The sequence below is a fragment of the Mirounga angustirostris genome, unplaced genomic scaffold (genome assembly GCF_029215605.1).
Source record: "Mirounga angustirostris isolate CCGP_5_RB_7025 unplaced genomic scaffold, mMirAng1.0.hap1 SCAF_17, whole genome shotgun sequence".
Classification (NCBI taxonomy): Eukaryota; Metazoa; Chordata; class Mammalia; order Carnivora; family Phocidae; genus Mirounga; species Mirounga angustirostris.
Window position 1 is genome coordinate 48,849,617 of NW_026991725.1, and position 17,484 is coordinate 48,867,100.

The following is a 17,484-nucleotide window of genomic DNA, read 5'->3' on the forward strand; positions in this document are numbered from 1 at the left end:
CAGAGCTCCGTACGGCGGGGACCCGGGCCTCAGCACACAAGTCAGCCATGACAGGCTGGCTTGCAGGGTTTATCGATGTTTTCTGATGGTCCCCAAACGTGTTCCAGATGTGCTGACCTCATAAAACTGCCACCTACCACAGGCTGTGAAAGAATTGCTCCAAGACTGTATTTTTCCCATCCCTCAACTGCAGCCCCACCCTGGGCTCCCCGGCTGGGTCACCCCCAAGGTTCTGACACTGGGTTGGGCGCCAGTGCTGAGCCTTGACAACAGAACAATGGCAGAGCGGCTCACCAGCAGGGCATTCCTGCACCTGCCCAGCTCCACTGTGTCCCAAGGCCAGGAGCCTGCCTGGTCCTTTTCCCCGGGGCATTGGCTACTCGCTTGGCTCTGGGACCCCGCCTTACTGCCCCACCCAGCCTGTGTCTGAACCCTGCTGCCTTTGGCTGGGTCCCCATCACTTGCTGCTGAAGCTCCCTGTCAACGGACTATCAATCCCCTACAGACGCCCAGATGGACCAACACTGCATTCCCACTGCCTCCCCAGAAGCCCACATTAGAACTGCCTCGACTAACATAGAGCAGCCGGCCCCCTATTTGCCTCCAGTTTGGAGATCCTTTCCCCCCTGATGCTTTTCCTCCCACTGTGAAACTGGTTTCCCAGCAGGCCTGGCCCATTATTGATCAAGCCCTAATTAAAATATCGGTACCACCTTTCTCATGGAAGCATGCTGGACAGGTGGATCGTTGCAGCATATTTTCTTCAAAGTTACCCCCCTGCCAAAAAAAGTGAACTGAGGAACCAACTCCAAATTGAAAATCGTTCTCTTTCTCGAAGCTGCCTGTTGTACTAGGCACTCTGTGCATCTTCCAGGCTGCAGAGATAGGATGATGCTCTTCCCTTGAGGAGTTTGGAATCCAGTGGAGAGAGAACAAAGTCAGAAATAAGGATAAATCATCCGACACAAGGGATACTCTCTGACCTGGGATGCTGGAGGGGTACCAAGTACTCCGGGGTTAAAGGATGAAGAGATCATCCCCGCCCAGGAAGCACAGGAAGAGGTCCACGAACGAGGCAGCGTTTGTGGTTCATACTGATGAATGATCAGAATTTCTGCTGGGTGGGATGCAGGCCATAGTTTCTGATGAGGAGAAGGGCTATTTTTCAAACCCTGTGTATAAATAATGAGCAAATCTGGTCTCCTGTCTATATGTTCTTTCTAATCAGCTGGCTTTTTGTCTGAAACACTATACCATTTCATCCAAAGTTGTGCAGAGAGAAAAATATCTTTTAGGGAATCATCACTCAACCCTCTACGAAATCTCAAAAACTTCCATCAAGCACACCCCCGCCCCCATCCAGGTTCTTTCTTTTCGAAAGCCTAACTCGCCATATTTCACATATTCACTGTAATTTAAAATTATGTATCCTATTAATATCTGCACGATAAATGACATGATTCCTCTGTCATTAAAACAAAGATGTGTGCCTGGAAAGGGGGGGGACCCCATTTAACAGCTGCGCTTAATAATGACAGATAATAGCTACCAGCTATAGAACACTGCATGGACTTCGAATGTTACCACCTAAAGGTTTTCACAGGGCTTTTAACAATTTCCTTATCATCCATTATGATCAAAATTTTGTAACACTTGCAGAGTAAGGGCAGGATTCGGTTCTTCCTTCTGGATAAGTGACAGGTGAACTGCACGGCCTCACACGCTCTCCTGAGATCGTCCGAGATGGTCTGCTAATGTTGTCCGGCTCAGCTCAGATCCCCAGCACCCGGTGGAGCTGTGCGGGTCAGTCCCTGCACAAAAAGGCCCAATACACACACCTAAAGGCCTGAACTTCTATAGACAAATCAGAGTCGATCTCTGCCCCTCCCTCTTACACACACACACAACTGAAGACATGGCTTCGAGGTCACGCCTTTTATCCTGTACTACTTGTTCCCTCTCTTCTCACGTAGCATCAGCCAACCTAAAAGGCACCCTGCAAATTAGAACCCAATCTGCCTTTTAATTTCCGAAGTGCCAAAGCAGCTCCCAAATCCTGAATTTCGACATTCTGAAGGATTTCCCCCTAGGCTGATAAAGAACTGGGGTGGAAAAACCTATTCTCTGAAGATTTTCAGACGTTCTGACCCGAGACAACAAGATAACTCAATGGAAGTTATGCCTAGATGTATTTATTAGTTGGGAGGTGGGAAGGCAGTCTGAAATTCATATTTTACCACAAACTATCCTCCCATTTCTATGATTTTCACAACACCTTCAGCTCCCCAAGTTCACATTTCCCACTTTCTCCTTACTAAGTGGGGGTGGAGGTAAGAGAGTCGCTTCCTAAAGTTTACAGGCATTTGCCAATTTGCAAAGAGAACAAAAGGGTGTTAGTGAGTTGACCGTTTAGGACTCAATGCCAGAATACACTTTCTCATAGAAATGATGGTGTATATACAGAAGACCGGTCCGCGGGCAGCCCACAGACTTACATACACCATATCCTAGGAGTGACAGTGTTGACCCAGCCATACTGGTCAACATACACAACGGTCTCAACCTGCTGGGAAATGCCCAAGAGCACACCTTCACCGGGGGGCAGCAGTGTCCCCTGGGCATCCTGAGACTTGCCTACTGAAGGCGCAGGACACAGTTCACGGGGGTGGGGTGGGGTTGGCTATAATATGATACATGCGTTCCTGAAAATCCTCACATCCTGCAAAATCACACTCTAAAAATAACAGGGTTTATGGTGGAAAACACTGTGAGGGCCAGACCACTTGAAACCTATGTAACTCTGTAACCAGAGCACTAACCACAAGAATAATTAATACCTAGGGAGAGGACTTGGACAGCCCAGGCAAGCAGCGTGGCCGTGACTGTCTCTGGGGATCTTAAACATGCACGGGACAACAGAGCGGCAAGGCTGGCGTGCAGACAGATGCACTGAGGTCCCGAGCCAGAGGGACGCACCCCTGCACCCACACCCCCTCCCCGCCCAGAGCCAGAGTCCTACACGCTCGGCTGGGGGTGCCTTCTCTAGGGAGGGGGGCCCTCGGTTGAGGCGCGCATTTTTAATTTTCTTAAAACAGAGTTGAAAGTGCATCTGCTGCCTGTGAGGGCTCTTTCCTTTCTTGTCAAAGGCTGTAATTCTGGTCCTGCTGTTCCTGTTCCTCTTGCCAAAGAAAAACTGCCTCTGAACCGATCCAACCTCGAGAGCCTACTGATACCATTCCTCGACTTTCCGATTACGTTCCCTTGTGTTACGGAACCTTGTGTCCTAGCAGATCAAAGTGCATTCCCTCAACCAGGTGAGACAAGGACCTTTCCTAGGTCTGCCATTTGCAAAAACTCCAATTTAGAGAAGGCACAGCCACTGTTCGGAAGGTAAATTCTCTGAACCTTCAGGCCGATTCAGAAAATTCTTTTGTATTCTACTCGGTCATCAGAAGTGATTCTGAATCTCTCTCAAAGTCCATGAATCCTGGGTGGGGTCAGTCTGCTTTCTAGACCAGACTGTCCCATCGAAATGTGTAACCTGAGGGACACCTGGGTGGCTCAGTCGTTAAGCATCTGCCCTCGGCTCAGGTCATGATCCCAGGGTCCTGGGATCGAGCCCTGCATCGGGCTCCCTGCTCAGCGGGAGGCCTGCTTCTCCCTCTCCCACTCCCCCTGCTTGTGTTCCCTCTCTCTGTCTCTCTCCCTCTCTGTCAAATAAATAAATGAAATCTTTAAAAAAAAAAATGTGTAACCTGAGTCACATCCACAATTAAAAAATTGTGAGTAGCCACATTAAAAATGTAAAAAGACACAAATATATATTTAATGGTGTATTTTATATAACCGAATACATCCAAAACACCATCATTTCGACATGCAATCAATATAAAAATTATTAGCAAGATATTTTGTATCCTTCATACCAGATCTTCAAAATTCAGTGTTATTTTGCACATGCAGCATATCTCAGTTCAGACCGGCTACATTCCAAGTGCTCAACAGCCATGTGCGGCCGGTGGGCCCTGGACTAGACAACCCAGATCTATTCAGACTCTCTGTAGATAGCTAAGCATCATATTTCTGAAGATATATAATTAACAGAATATACAACCCACTGAAGCACAAATCAATGTTTTTCAAGTTCTTCTTCTTATACCCCACAAAAGAATACCTTTCACTTATTAGTTTTGGTGCAAATGCACTCGTCCTTAATTACTAGAACATTCAGTTAATCAGAACATCACACTCCCTAACTATACTTAGTTTTCCTTAACAGCTTGAGCAAGATATAACTCATACACCATAAATTCACCCATGTAAAGTATACAATGCAATGGGTTTTGGTATATTACATATTTTTTAAAAACAGGGGTAAAACATATATAACGTAAAATTTACCACTTTAACCATTTTTTTTAAAGTTTATTTCTTTTAGTAATCTCTACACCCCACGTGGGGCTCTAACTCACGACCCTGAGATCAAGAGGCGCACACTCCACTGACGGACAGGCCAGGCGCCCCCTGATTTTAACCATTTTTAAGTGCACAATTCAGGGGCATTAATTACATTCACAGTGTTGCACAACCCTCCCCACTGTCTATTTCCAAAATTGTGTCCTTGCCTCAAACATAAACTCTCCATCTAGAAGGCAGGCGGCCTCTCCGTTTTACCACGAAAAGCAAAAGGGCAAAGTGCACTTGCGTAAGATTAATAGGCTACGAGCAACACCAACGACAAACGTCTTGGCATTAACCTCATGCTGTCGGGACGGGGAGTGCTGTGCGCGCACACACTTCCCGGAAACCTCCCTTCCCTCCCTTTCTGAAGTTGGGAAGTTTCACAAAACGTTTTGGAATTCTGTGAGTGGCTCAGCACCTTGTCTGCTCCCCTGGACTCAGTCTCCGGTTCCCTAACAACACGATCAAGTGTGTTTTTAAGCAACATTACTGTCACGGATGAAAGAGATAAAGCTCCACCAGAATCTGAAGTTGAAAACCCCACATTCGAAGAAATGAAACTCAGACGCTTTTCTCTAACATCGGTTTCAAGCCAGAACACACTGCTCTCCAGGTTCTTTCACCTATTTCTTGTTCTTTTTTTTTTTTTTTTAAGCAGTTCTCAAGGAAAAATAAAGTTCCAATGGACTTTCTCAGGCTTATGATGGTAAAACGAGATGTGGAGAAAACTTTTCGGAGCGCCAACCAGAGTTAATGAATTCCAGTATAACCTCACACGAGGCCGGTGCTTGCAAGCAGATGTGTTGGCTAAATATTTCAGGTCAATCTCAGCACATTATTGAGAGTAACCTTCCATTCCTCAAAGAGTCTGGCGGGCAGCTTGCAATCTCCGGCGAGCAGCTTGGACACGTGGAAAAGTGAGATTTCACATCTCCTGATTCCACTCTTCATTTATTCCCAAACCTTTGCATCTCAACAGGAAAGGAAAATGAAAAAAAAAAAAAATGCCCCCGTTGTCCCAACATAGACCATACTAAGTATCGGACACTAAAAGATGAGGAAGCAATTTTAAACCCAGTTACCACAAATGTGTTTGAGGAACTTTCACCCTTGTTTCTCATAAACTAGAAAAGTGTACTTCACGTTCCTTTTGATTTCTAATGACCAATGTGCTTAAACTAACATTTCATTTCCAACCCGTGTCTGTTTCAGAGCTAGCAGCTGGACTATTTATTTTGCTAGCTGGTGATAGAATTAAATACTGAGTCTCTGAAAACATTTACAAGCTTTCCCTCTAACCTTCGGTGTACTTTCCAAATTAGGCTACTTTGATTTTTATTAGCTAAAGGTTTACATACTGCAGTACGAACACTGTTACCTTCAGAATAAATTGTTTATAGCTCAGGTGCGGCTTAAAACATTTTCCTCCATGGGATACTCTTGAGATGGAGGAGAAGAAAAGTTGAGCCGGGTCTCTGTGGATCAACAATTTTCCTTTGTGAGTCAGACAATATTAAGGGCACACAGATACAGATGCAAGCAGGGAAGCAGTTGTGAAAACATTTCCAGTCCTCTACAAAACCACGGGCTTCCTTTGCGAGTTCCCAAGTGCTTTATAATCACAAAATCGCCATCCTCCTGGAGGGCCTCGTAAGGCACTCTTAAGATTTATTCTGTGACACCAGCATTTTGACATGGTAAAGACAAGGCAGGAGCCCAGACCCCAGACCAACCTGGGTGCACATCAGGACTCCTTTGCTTATTAGTGAGTCGCGCCCCAATAATTTAACCCGAGTCTTGGTTTCTCTAGCTCGGCAAAATGGAAATAATCACTCCCTCCTTTTAACTTTATTGTGAGCACTTGCACTGAACAGACGTTCAATGAGTGGTTTCGACGGAGCCAAAGAGCCTCCGTCACAAAGCCTTCCCCAGTGTCCCCAGCCCACAACTGTTGCTCAGGACACACTCGCTCCCTCAGTCGAAAACGTCTATTGTCCCTACTGGAGACAACAAGACTGATGTAATCCCTTGTCCTGACTACGAAGCACTTCTGGGGTCACAGATACCAAAACGGGGCAGGGGAGGGGGATCCAAAATAGTGAGTATTTGAGTGGCTGCACAGAGAATGGTGAGAACCCAACAAAAGAGGTTCATGGAGGAGATGACGTTTGAGCTTTGACTGTCTTTTAGGCAGGAAAGGCGGGAAGAGCATCACAGGGACAGGGAACAACATGTGAGAAGGCGGAGGAATGAAATGGACAACAGGTGAGGCTGCCGAGGGTTAGCATGCCAGCCTCTGAACACTACTCTTCTGCCCTAAATGGGACAAGGAGCCACTAGAGGTTGCTGGTTGTTCCTAAGAATCCAGTTCTGTCCACAGAGGGGCAGACAGACTGGGGCACTGAACACTGGTGGCAGGTGAACCTGCCAGGGGGCAGCAGCGGTTCTCAAAGGGAGAAGTTGGGGCCTTGGGACGAGGAGGAAGCAGCACAAGTGGGGAGAAAAGACTGGAGAGGCTGCTGGAAGGGTGAAATGAATTGAATTTAGCAACAGGCTACAGCAGTCTGACCCAGAAGATAAGAGGGATAGCGACACTGATGACCAAGAAAGAAGCTAAGGAGCAGAACAGGTTGCAGGGGAAGGTAAGGGGTAGAGTGTTAGACATGTTGCACTGGGAGTCCCCCTCCAGGTGCGGATGCTCAGTAAAGGCAGAAATGCGGATCTGGGCTTGCAGGGAAACAGTGAAACCTGATCAGCACTCCTGCGAGGCTGGGGGCACAGGGATGGATGAGGATATGGACCAGCCGGTAGGGATGGGAGAGGACGTGGGGACAGCATGCAGAGTAAGTGGAAACCGAGGACAGGGTCCTGGACAGCCCAGGATTTAAGGGATGCTTACCTATGTGACTCAGCTGTTCTTAACGTTCCTTTATCATTAGTTAACGGCATTGTGAAAACACATCGTCTCCCCAAGGGACGTTAAAAACAGTGCTTCATTCCCACTGCTTAGAGAGCACCAGACACATTTGGAATTGAAACAGAAGAAATGTATATGGCGTCAAAGAAAATTAGAACTGGAATTAAAAAGGGCTTTAAGGGGCACCTGGGTGACTCAGTCGGTTAAGCATCCGACTCTCAATTTTGGCTCAGGTGGTGATCTCAGGGTTGTGGCATCGAGTCCCGCATCAGGCTCCGCTCTGGGTGCTGAGTCTGCTAGAAATTCTCTCTCCCTCTGCCTCTGCCCCTCCCCTGCCCTGCTCATGCTTTCTCTCTGAAAAAAAAAAAAAAAAAAAAAAATTAAATTAAATTTAAAAATAAAATTAAAAAGGCCTTAAGTATTGACCCAAGGGGTTTTAACACCATCCATCAGATAATAAGAAAACACCTGAAGCTTTCTGGGCATTGAAGTCATGTGGCAAAAAATGGTATTTTTAGAAAGATTGATATGAGTGGTGCACTGGGTAGAAGAAAACTAGAGACTCTGCCATGAGGGAACGACTAGGAAGTAACTGTGGGAAGTGATCAAAGCAAGCGCCAGAGGGGTAATAATCCATCCCACTAACTGAATGGAACAATATGCATGGGTCCTAAAATGGTTTTCTTAAAATGAACTTCTCACTTGCAGACAGAGAGAGAACGAGAACCATAATCAACCCAAGGACTGCATGAGATGCCCCCAAGAAGTGGGTGGGTAGAATGGGAAAGGCAGGGGAGGGTACCTGAGGGTATCTGTTTGGTGGTAAAAGTGGTGGGATGTGGCACCCACAAGATAAATGGAAGTGAGGATGGTCAGGATTTTTTGTTTTCAAGATTTTATCTTTAAAGAATCTCTACACCCAGGGCGCCTGGGTGGCTCAGTTGTTAAGCGTCTGCCTTCAGCTCAGGTCATGGTCCCAGGGTCCTGGGATCAAGCTCCACCATCAGGCTCCCTGCTCGGCGGGAAGCCTGCTTCTCCCTCTCCCACTCCCCCTGCTTGTGTTCCCTCTCACGCTGCATCTCTCTGTCAAATAAATAAATAAAGTCTTAAAAAAAAAAAAAAAGGAATCTCTACACCCAACGTGGGGCTCGAACTCACAACCCTGAGATCAAGAGTCTACATGCGCTCGGCCAGCAGGGCCGGCCAGGCGCCCCTAAAAGGGTCAGGATTTTGAAAAATATCAGTAAGCACCAAAAAAAAATTTTTTTTAATCCACTGAGGTTACATAGGATTGCCAACATGCTTAGGACAGAATCTAGACTCTGGGCTACTCAAGTTTTAATAATCAGGATAACAATTTGGTGGCAATGAACATAATCGAGTGGATGATGAAGAACCATCTAAAAAGCCCAAGCGAGTTGAAAGATGTTTGGCCTGTATCGACGTGGCCGGGCCCAGAGATGTGGGGGTGACAGGCGGATTTATAAAAAAAAAAAAAGCCGCATTGTATGCACGCTGCCTCCCACCATCTGTTCTTCCCCCAGGTTAGCAGAATGAAACAAACTCTCTGGGCAAGATATTGATTCACATTTTTCAAGTGCTGACTCCTGGTTTGGATACCGAGCTGAGGTCAGAATTCTTGTGTCCTTTTCCAGCCAAACTGATTTCAGGACAGGCAAGCAATCACAGAATGCTCTTCCGTGCAATAAATATGAAAATACTTAACCTCCCCGGGGGATTAGGAAGCATAAATCATGTCTTTAAAGGCCCGTGACAAGCTGAAATGAAAAGCTCTCCAAGTAGGAAACGCCACAAGACCACGGCTACAGCCGTTCACTGGATTTGCTGCAGATTGGTGTACTATTAACTGAATGAGTTTTATGGTTCTGAACATATTCATCAATAGCTACGTATCAGGTTGCTCAATTATTCTGTGACTCACCCATCTGTCTAAATGTGCTACAGTCTCCAACATTTATCGTCTTGCTCCAAATGGCTAGTTTCTTTCCCGCTTTTTGTTTGGTTTCGTTTTTAAGGACTTCTTCACAGAGCCACGAACAAGAGGGTTCACTCATCAGAGCCTACAACAGCCTGCAGCTGGGGGATCCCACAAGCACGGAGCCTTCCCCTGGGGCTGGGATTAAGAGATTTCAGGGAAGGGGGGGCGCCTGGGTGGCTCAGTCGGTTGGGCATCTGCCTTAGGCTCAGGTCATGATCCCAGGGTCCTGGGTTCGAGGGAGCCTGCTTCTCCCTCTCCCTCTGCCTGCTACTCCCCCTGCTTGTGCGTGCGCTCTCTCTCTCGTCAAATAAGTAAAATCTTTAAAGAAAAAAAAAAAGAATAGAGGGAAGGGATGTGGGAGAAATGGACCCAAGTGGAGAGGAACAAGGGCGGGGATCACCTCTACCTGCTTCCTAAGTGAGCAGGAAAACTGTATGAGTCAGGCAAGTGCGGGCTTCTCAGCGCACACAAGGGGTGACTCGAGGGATAGGAAGTACAAACTGAATTCTAAAAACCACAGCGGATTTTGAGGAGTGTACTCAACGGCAGGCCTTGCTAGCTTGTCACACAGGTCGTGTTGCACCAGCTGAGGGAGATCAATGCAACGATGCCCCCCCTGTTAGACTGGGCCCTTCCTCCCGACGTGCAATGAGCGCTTCTGCCTTCCTAAGGATTGTCTCCTCCTCTTTTCACTGTCAAAGGCACGACCCCGGAAGGATCTCAATCACCACTTTCCACTCGAAAAGTCCAGCCACTGCGCAACTCAAGAAACTTCTCTCTCAGCTTGACATTTACTTGCAGCCATGGCAATGATTCTATGATTCCAGTTAATCGTTAGAAAGTGCTTCCTGGAGTAAAATCCAATGCTGGTCGGGTCATGATCTCGGGGTCCTGGGATCGAGTCCCACATCGGGCTCCCTGCTCAGCGGGGAGTCTGCTTCTCCCTCTCCCTCTGCAGCTCCTCATGCTTGTGCACTCTCCCTCTCTGTCAAATAAATAAGTAAAATCTTAAAAAAAAAAAAAAAAAAAAAAATCCAATGCTGTCACCCCCCGGGTCCCAGCTCTGGCCTCTGGAATAAAGTAGAACAAGCCTATTTCTATTTGAAAAATTCTAGAAGGGGCATCTGGATGGCTCAGTCGGTTAAGCGTCTGCCTTCAGCTCAAATCATGATCTCAGGGTCCTGAGATCGAGCCCTGCATTGGGCTCCCTGCTCAGTGGGGAGCCTGCTTCTCCCTCTGCCTCTGCCTTCAGTTCCCTCTGCTTGTTCTCTCTCTCTGTGTCAAATACATAAATAAAATCTTTAAAAAAAAAAAAAAAAGAAGAATTCTATAATCTCTCCTTTGCAGAGTACCTCTTTGTTTGTTCCTTAAATACCTAGGCCCTTGCAAAGCCAAGTATGACCCAAAGACCAGTGGTCCTGGCATCGTCTAGAAGCTGTTGGAAAGGCAGACTCCCAGGCCTCACCTCCAGCCTCCTGACTCAGGATCTGCATTTTAACAGGATTCGCAGGTAATTCGTATGCACGTTCGAGGCTGGGACCAGGAGTTGGTAAACATTTTCTGCAGTGGGCCAGATGGTAAATATTTTAAGCTTCGCAGGCCTTATGTCTCTGTGGCAATTAGCACAAAAGCAACCATAGATAATATGTAATCAAACAAGGATGGCTGTCTTAAAAATAAAAAAATAAAAAAACACAACTTTATGGACACTGACATTTGAATTTCATATAATTTTCACATGTCATGAAATATTATTCTGCTTTTGGGCTTCTCCACCCTTTAAAAATATAGAAACCTACATTCTTAGCTTGTGTACCGTACGGAACTAGGCAGTGGGCCCCAGTTTGCTGAGCCCTGCTCTATACCCCGGGACTTCATGTGGATGGCATCATTTGCCAACTCCACTGGGGCTTGGTCCCTAAGTCTAGATAATGTGTTCCAGCCCCTTAATGTGGCATGCATAACTGAATCAAATACAAAGGATGATTTTTCATAATGCAGGGTAGGGCAAGACCGTTTTTTCTTTTGATTCTAACACAGTCTTTCTCTTAACGTAGAGCAAGGCTTAACACAATACTTATTTTAGCATCGTAGGATGTGACACAGCTGGATGATATCAGAGTCATGAACAATTAAAAGGTTGTTGTTGTTTTGTTTTTTTTTAAATTTTGCAAAATGAACTTTTATCCTCAATAGGCGTTAACTTCTCCACACCGGGATAACGGATGGTTACTAACTACCACCACTATACTCTCCTCCATATAAATTCTGTCATTTTTATCAGGAAAGCACCACTGACTAGCCTTCCTGATTGGGCGAGGGGGAGGTATGGAGCTGGAACATTCTGCCGTATGCTTTTCTTCTTCTTCCTCTTTTTTAATCCATTTAAAAAATTCTCACCAGAATATTCCCTGGTGTATGTGAAAAATAAAGACACGTGGGATTTTTCAAACCTTGGTCGGGACAGGTAAGGGAAGGCTAGCAGCCAAGCACGGTGGTGGCATAAACCAGCCCATCTCCAGAGACCTGGAAGATCTCACCAGGAAAGGCAGCAAGAAGAGAAGCCATAAAGAAAAGAGTGTAGAATTACTTTCAGAGTCTAATGACTTCCGACCTGAGTTACTCCATGAGATCCTATACGGGGAATCACGGAATGAGATGACATTAGAGAGATTTTCTGACTCTAAAATATAGAGATTTGTCCCTGGTACCATTACTTACTGGGGCTGGGAGCCACCTCTCATTCATCCCAGGGTCCTCAGACCTCCCTTTGGATCCATCCCCAAAGCTTGCAGATTCCTCCTTTCTCTCTCTCCGATGTACCCCTCCCTCCATTCTTTGTCACCATCCTAGTCAATGCTTCCCTTCAAATCCAACAGACCACAGACATCCATGATATTCCACATTACTGCCCAATGAAATCCACACGAACCGCTTTTTCTTTCTCTTTTGCTGTCACTGTCATTCTGAACAATCTTCAGGAGTTTCCCAATACTTAAAATGTGGGCCCCATGTTCCCAAAGCTACCACCCAGTCTTCCTTCAAGGAGAATGGCCCAGCTCAGCAGCAATTTGAGGCCAAAGGGATTCCCACCCTCTCTTTCCAGAGCTCCCTCCTTCTAGCTCATCCAACCTTATTTTTATTTTTTTAAATATTTTATTTATTTGAGAAAGAGAGCAAGTGAGAGAGAGAGAGAGCACAAGCCAGGGGAGGGGCAGAGGCAGAAGGAGAAGCAGGCCTTCTGCTGGGCAGGGAGCTCCATGTAGGGCTTGATCCCAGGACCCTGGGATCATGACCTAAGCCGAAGGCAGACGCTTAACAACTGAGCCACCCAGGTGCCCACTAACCTTATTTTTATCAGCTCCTCCCGGGGTCTGGAGAGCCCCACTCTCTCTGGAAAAATGATGTATCCCACCTGCACTGACCAAAGTGCAAAAAACTCTCACTGCTCCTTTATTCCTCCGTACTCAATGACAACAGAATCTGTTCATCCAGCAGGCTGAGGTGATCACAGACAAGAAAGAACAGTCACTTGTGTTACTAAACCCCCACCAAACGATACGTGACTTTTCTATTTTTTAAAAGATTTTATTTATTTATTTCTTTGAAAGAGAGAGAGAGCTGAGTGGGGAGAGGGGCAGAGGGAGAGAGAGAATCTCAAGCAGACTCCATGCCAAACGTGGAGCCTGACGCGGGGCTCGATCTCACGACCCTGAGCCAAAATCACCAGACGCACACCCAACTGCACCACCTGGGCACCCCACAGGACTCTTCTTTTTGACTCTTCTGCAAAGTTGTCCGCTCTGCCTTCTTCCTCAAGCCTACGGTCCTTCATTCATTCACACCTACCCCCCTCCCCAGACCTAGCACTGTACCCCAGCCAGTTCCCCACAGAAAGACCTTCCTCACACGTCCACTTCCGTGCACAGGTACTCACTCCGTCCCTCATCCGCTGACCTTTCACACACTGTGCTCTTACTTGCTCCTTCATCCCCACCAACTCAGTCCTTCTGCTGTGCCACGCTTCCTGGACTACGCTGGCCCCTTTCTGCATAGGGAACTCTAAGAAAGATCTCTTAATAGTACATAACTAGAGGGACGTCTGGGTGGCTCAGCCATAGCGTCTGCCTTCGGCTCAGGTCATGATCCCGGGACCTTGGGATTGAGCCCTGCATCGGGCTCCCTGCTCAGTGGGGAGTCTGCTTCTCCCTCTCCTTCTGCCCCTCCCCACGGCTCATACTCTCTTGCTCTCAAATAAATAAAATCTTAAAAAAAAAACAAAGTTCACAACTAGTAAGATGCATCGTGTCCAATTAGCACTGACTCGGTGGAATCATCTCTAGCCGAGACCTGGTCATTCTACCTTAATTCATAATGTTCACGGCAAGATCACAATGCTGGCTTCACCTGGAGCTTAGAGATGTGAACTAAAAATCCTAAACCCCAGGACCTTCTCATATGGAAGTGAGAAGTCTCGAGAAATGGTACAACTTGTATCGTGAGTGCATCATCTTTACAAAAGAAAACCAAAAGCTGTTCATCACGTGAGCGTGCACGTGCATGTGTGTGTGTGAGAATACACCCTTAACGTGCGTTCTCTCTTTTTATTGGGGGCTGGGGGGGGGGGCAACTTCCTGACCTCTCAAGATGATTTCCTTAGGATCCTGGCTGTGGATATTTGCATGGGCTTTTCAATAGCTGGTTGTGTAAAGGGAGACAGACTTTTTGTCTTCACCCCCGAAAAGAATTGAAACAGACCCTTTCTTTCAAAAGTTGGCAGAGATATGTGGCAGAGGGGTCCAGCTCATTTGTAGAGGCAAACATGTTGCCGTCTAACCCAGATTGATCACCAGCTGGGAAGCAAGGCATTCCACTGGAGGTTCACAATAACACTGGGGCTGACCATCAGCGACAGATTGATGTGGAGTTCTTTGAGCGGGGAAGCTGGCTGCAGAGGAGGGCTTGGGGCAGCTAAGCAGGTTGCAAGTGTATTATTCATGCGCTCCCTGCCTAGAAAAATAAAAGTTTCCCACCTTGCTGACCTGAGTTTGGAGAGCCGTCAGGGCCTGAGTTTGCTTTGTGACTTGGAAGGCTGTGTACAGCTTTCCAGAGCAGCATAAAAAATGAGTACCTATTGGCACTTCGCAATGAAATGCCAAAATCCACAAAGAGAAATGACCATGGCGCATTTTTTTTTTTTCCTTTTCCCACTGCGAGTGGGAAAGAAGAGACATGATATTTCATGTCACCGCTAAAGAGTTTGTTTTGTAAAAACAAATGAAGAAGTACGGCTTGTGACACCATTTGCAGTGAGACAGGCCAGGGTCTCGGGAAAAGAACGGCATGTTGCTGGGTGTCTCTGAGGACAGGGAGGAGGGCAAAACTCTCGAGAAAGGGAGAGAGCTTTAAGACACGACGCAAGCAGGCAAGGCACATTCACTTAAGAAAACTGGTACCTGAGTCACAAGTTTGAAAAATGGATCAACCTGCCGATGGGCTTTATTTTCTGTAAGTCTGAGTTATTAAATTTTCCAAAATTTTGCAGTTAAAAAAAAAAAAAGCATAACATGCCTCCCACCCTCTGATTGACTTTTTTTTTTTTAAGATTTGATTCATTTATTTGACAGAGAGAGCACAAGCAGGGGGAGCAGCAGGCAGAGGGAGAGAGAGAAGCAGGCTCCCCACTAAGCAGGGAGCCAGATGTGGGGCTCGATCCTAGGACCCCAGGATCATGACCTGAGCCGAAGGCAGTCGCTTAACCCACTGAGCCACCCAGGTGCCCCCTGATCGACCTTTTTAAACCGTGATGATACTCTAGGTACATGAATACTCCAAAAGTCATTTTCTGCACTTGTTTTCCATCGGCTTCCAAGAAGACGTTTTAACCAAAGACATTTAGCCCACGAAAATGGGAGTGATCACACGGGCGTCGGGGACCATCTTGCTCGCCACGGGATTGCTAAAGCCTAGAAGAATGCCTGGCACATAGTAGATCCTCACCCAATATTTGCTGACTGCCTGGCTATTCGCTGGAAGCCAACTTAGCAACTTGTTCTTCTAGCCTCCTAGGAATGTTTAATGACCAAGTTTCGTGAGCCACATTCCCACAAGCTTCAAAAACCATCTTCACGAAGAGACACAATCAGCAGTGTACCGATTCCTCTATTACGACTCGGGTCCACGGTTACAAGTACTAAATTAAAGCGGAATGTGAAGAAGATGTTGGCCCTTGGGATTAATTTCTGCACAGCCAGCGAGAGGGAGGAAGCAGACTACTGTTTTCCTTTTCATGGGCGCACTGTATGGGTTACTCTCTACAAAGATAGAGAGGAATAAATATGTACTAGTTAATGACGGGGAGAAGCAACAGTTTTTTGGCAGTAGTACAAAGCCAGGAAATTTAGCAGTTTCCAGAAAGCTGCATATGCTTTTCAGTGAAAAGGCTTGTGATAGCACTTCCTAATGAAATGCCAAGATCCACACGGAGAATGACTGAGTAGCATTTTTTTTTCCCTTTTTCCCACTGAGAGCAAGACAGAAGATGTGTGATGTTTCATGTCACTGCCAAAATAGTTTGTTTTGTAACAATATATGAAGAGAGACAGCGTATGACACCACCTGCACCATACTATTTGTTAGTATTTTAATAGGTGATTAATCTTGATTTGATAGGATTTAAGATTTTTATTTTTTGGCACATATGCTCAAGCTATTATGTTATAAATCTCAAACATTTCAGCAAATGTCATCCTGATTGTTCCCTACTGCACAGAATACTACCAGCGAAATATTCGAGGTCAGGAACTTGGATTCTTTACCCACTGTATTCAGGAAAACCAATTTATTGTTCTGTCTCGGTAAAGAGGGGTGATTTCTTTGGGGCCTGTATCATATTGGCAGTCAATCTAGAACACTTATAATCACTTTTAGGCAATGGGGGTTTGGTAAGTGCATTAATCTGTCTCTCTGAATTTAAACCCATACCCTATAGCTATTACTATGATAAAATTCAGAGTTCAACATTTTTTATTACTTTTTAAGAACGAAGTGTGTGCTTAACATGTTTGAATGGTGCAGGAGATCTTCCAACATAATTCAAGAGCACGTCTTTGCAACGGGAGTGAAATCTTGGGAAGGTCCTGAGGTGTTTTTAAAGCAACCTTCATACTGAGTGGTCCTGGTTTGGCAAGTTAATTTTCTCATCAATTTATCGGAATAAAAATACTTGGTGCTGCTCGGCCTTGAGACCAAACCACTATAAATCATTGTTTAAATTAAGCCGAATGTGAGCATTTTCGAAGACGTAAAAAGAGAGGGGAATTCGCCCACTTGCTGAAATGTATCTGCGACCCCCAAAATAATACCCATGGCACGTGTGTGGTCATTCCTGGCCACGCACAGAGCAGAGAGAAATCTGAGTCATCTGACGTGCACATTCCCAGCCGAGGTGAAGCAAGACAATGCTCTGCCTTCTTGTGTCGGTTCTCACACTGTAACTGTCTGTTTCCTGGTCGATTTAGTGCCACGGTTTTCACATTTTTGTGCTTTTTGTGGGTGGCTAGGCATGGCCCCCCAGCACAGTCTGTGATGTGCCTTACAGAGAAAACTCATTCATTAGATAAGCTTTGTTAGGGCTGTTGAGCATGAGTTCAATGTTACTGAATCAACAAAAATGTATTACACAATGTGTCTTTAAACAGAAACACACTTAAGAGAAGATTACGTATTGATCAACTGGCAAAATGTTGTGACCGGAGCCTCCTGGGAACCTAACCTTGAATTTCCCCTAGGATCAATGGTTCAGTAATCACAAATTCAATGGTCACAGTGACTTTACAGCCCATATGTACAATAAATAATGAGAACCGGGGCTAATTATTTTTTAAATGACCTTTTACTATTCAGAGAAAGAGAGACTTTGCTTTTGAAGAGGAAGGGGTAAGCTCTCTATATTATCAAAAGTATTCATGGAACCAATTTTTATTTTTATTTTTTTAAGATTTATTTATTTATTTGACAGAGAGAGAGCACAAGTGGGGGAGGGAGGGTGGAAGAGGGAGAAGCAGGCTCCTCGCTGAGCAAGGAGCCTGATGCGGGACTCATAACC

At 46.0% G+C, this 17,484-nt stretch overlaps 1 protein-coding gene across 8 annotated transcripts in view; it reads right to left on the reverse strand.

Moving 5' to 3' along the window:
- Positions 1 to 17,484, reverse strand: part of STX8 (syntaxin 8) — a 246,407-nt gene that overhangs the window by 133,376 nt on the left and 95,547 nt on the right. Inside the window, exon 7 of one of the 8 annotated variants that reach the window (XR_008507236.2) lies at positions 1,658 to 1,811. The exons of 6 other annotated variants lie outside the window; for them this stretch is intronic. Coding sequence is in view for 1 of the 2 variants with exons in the window: in XM_064582131.1 (XP_064438201.1) it covers positions 7,647 to 7,732 (86 nt within the window). In the remaining variant the exon portion in view is untranslated. Of the gene's footprint in view, positions 1 to 1,657; positions 1,812 to 1,835; positions 7,733 to 17,484 lie in introns of those variants that run through there. One more of the 8 variants, XM_064582131.1, reaches the window with a different exon arrangement.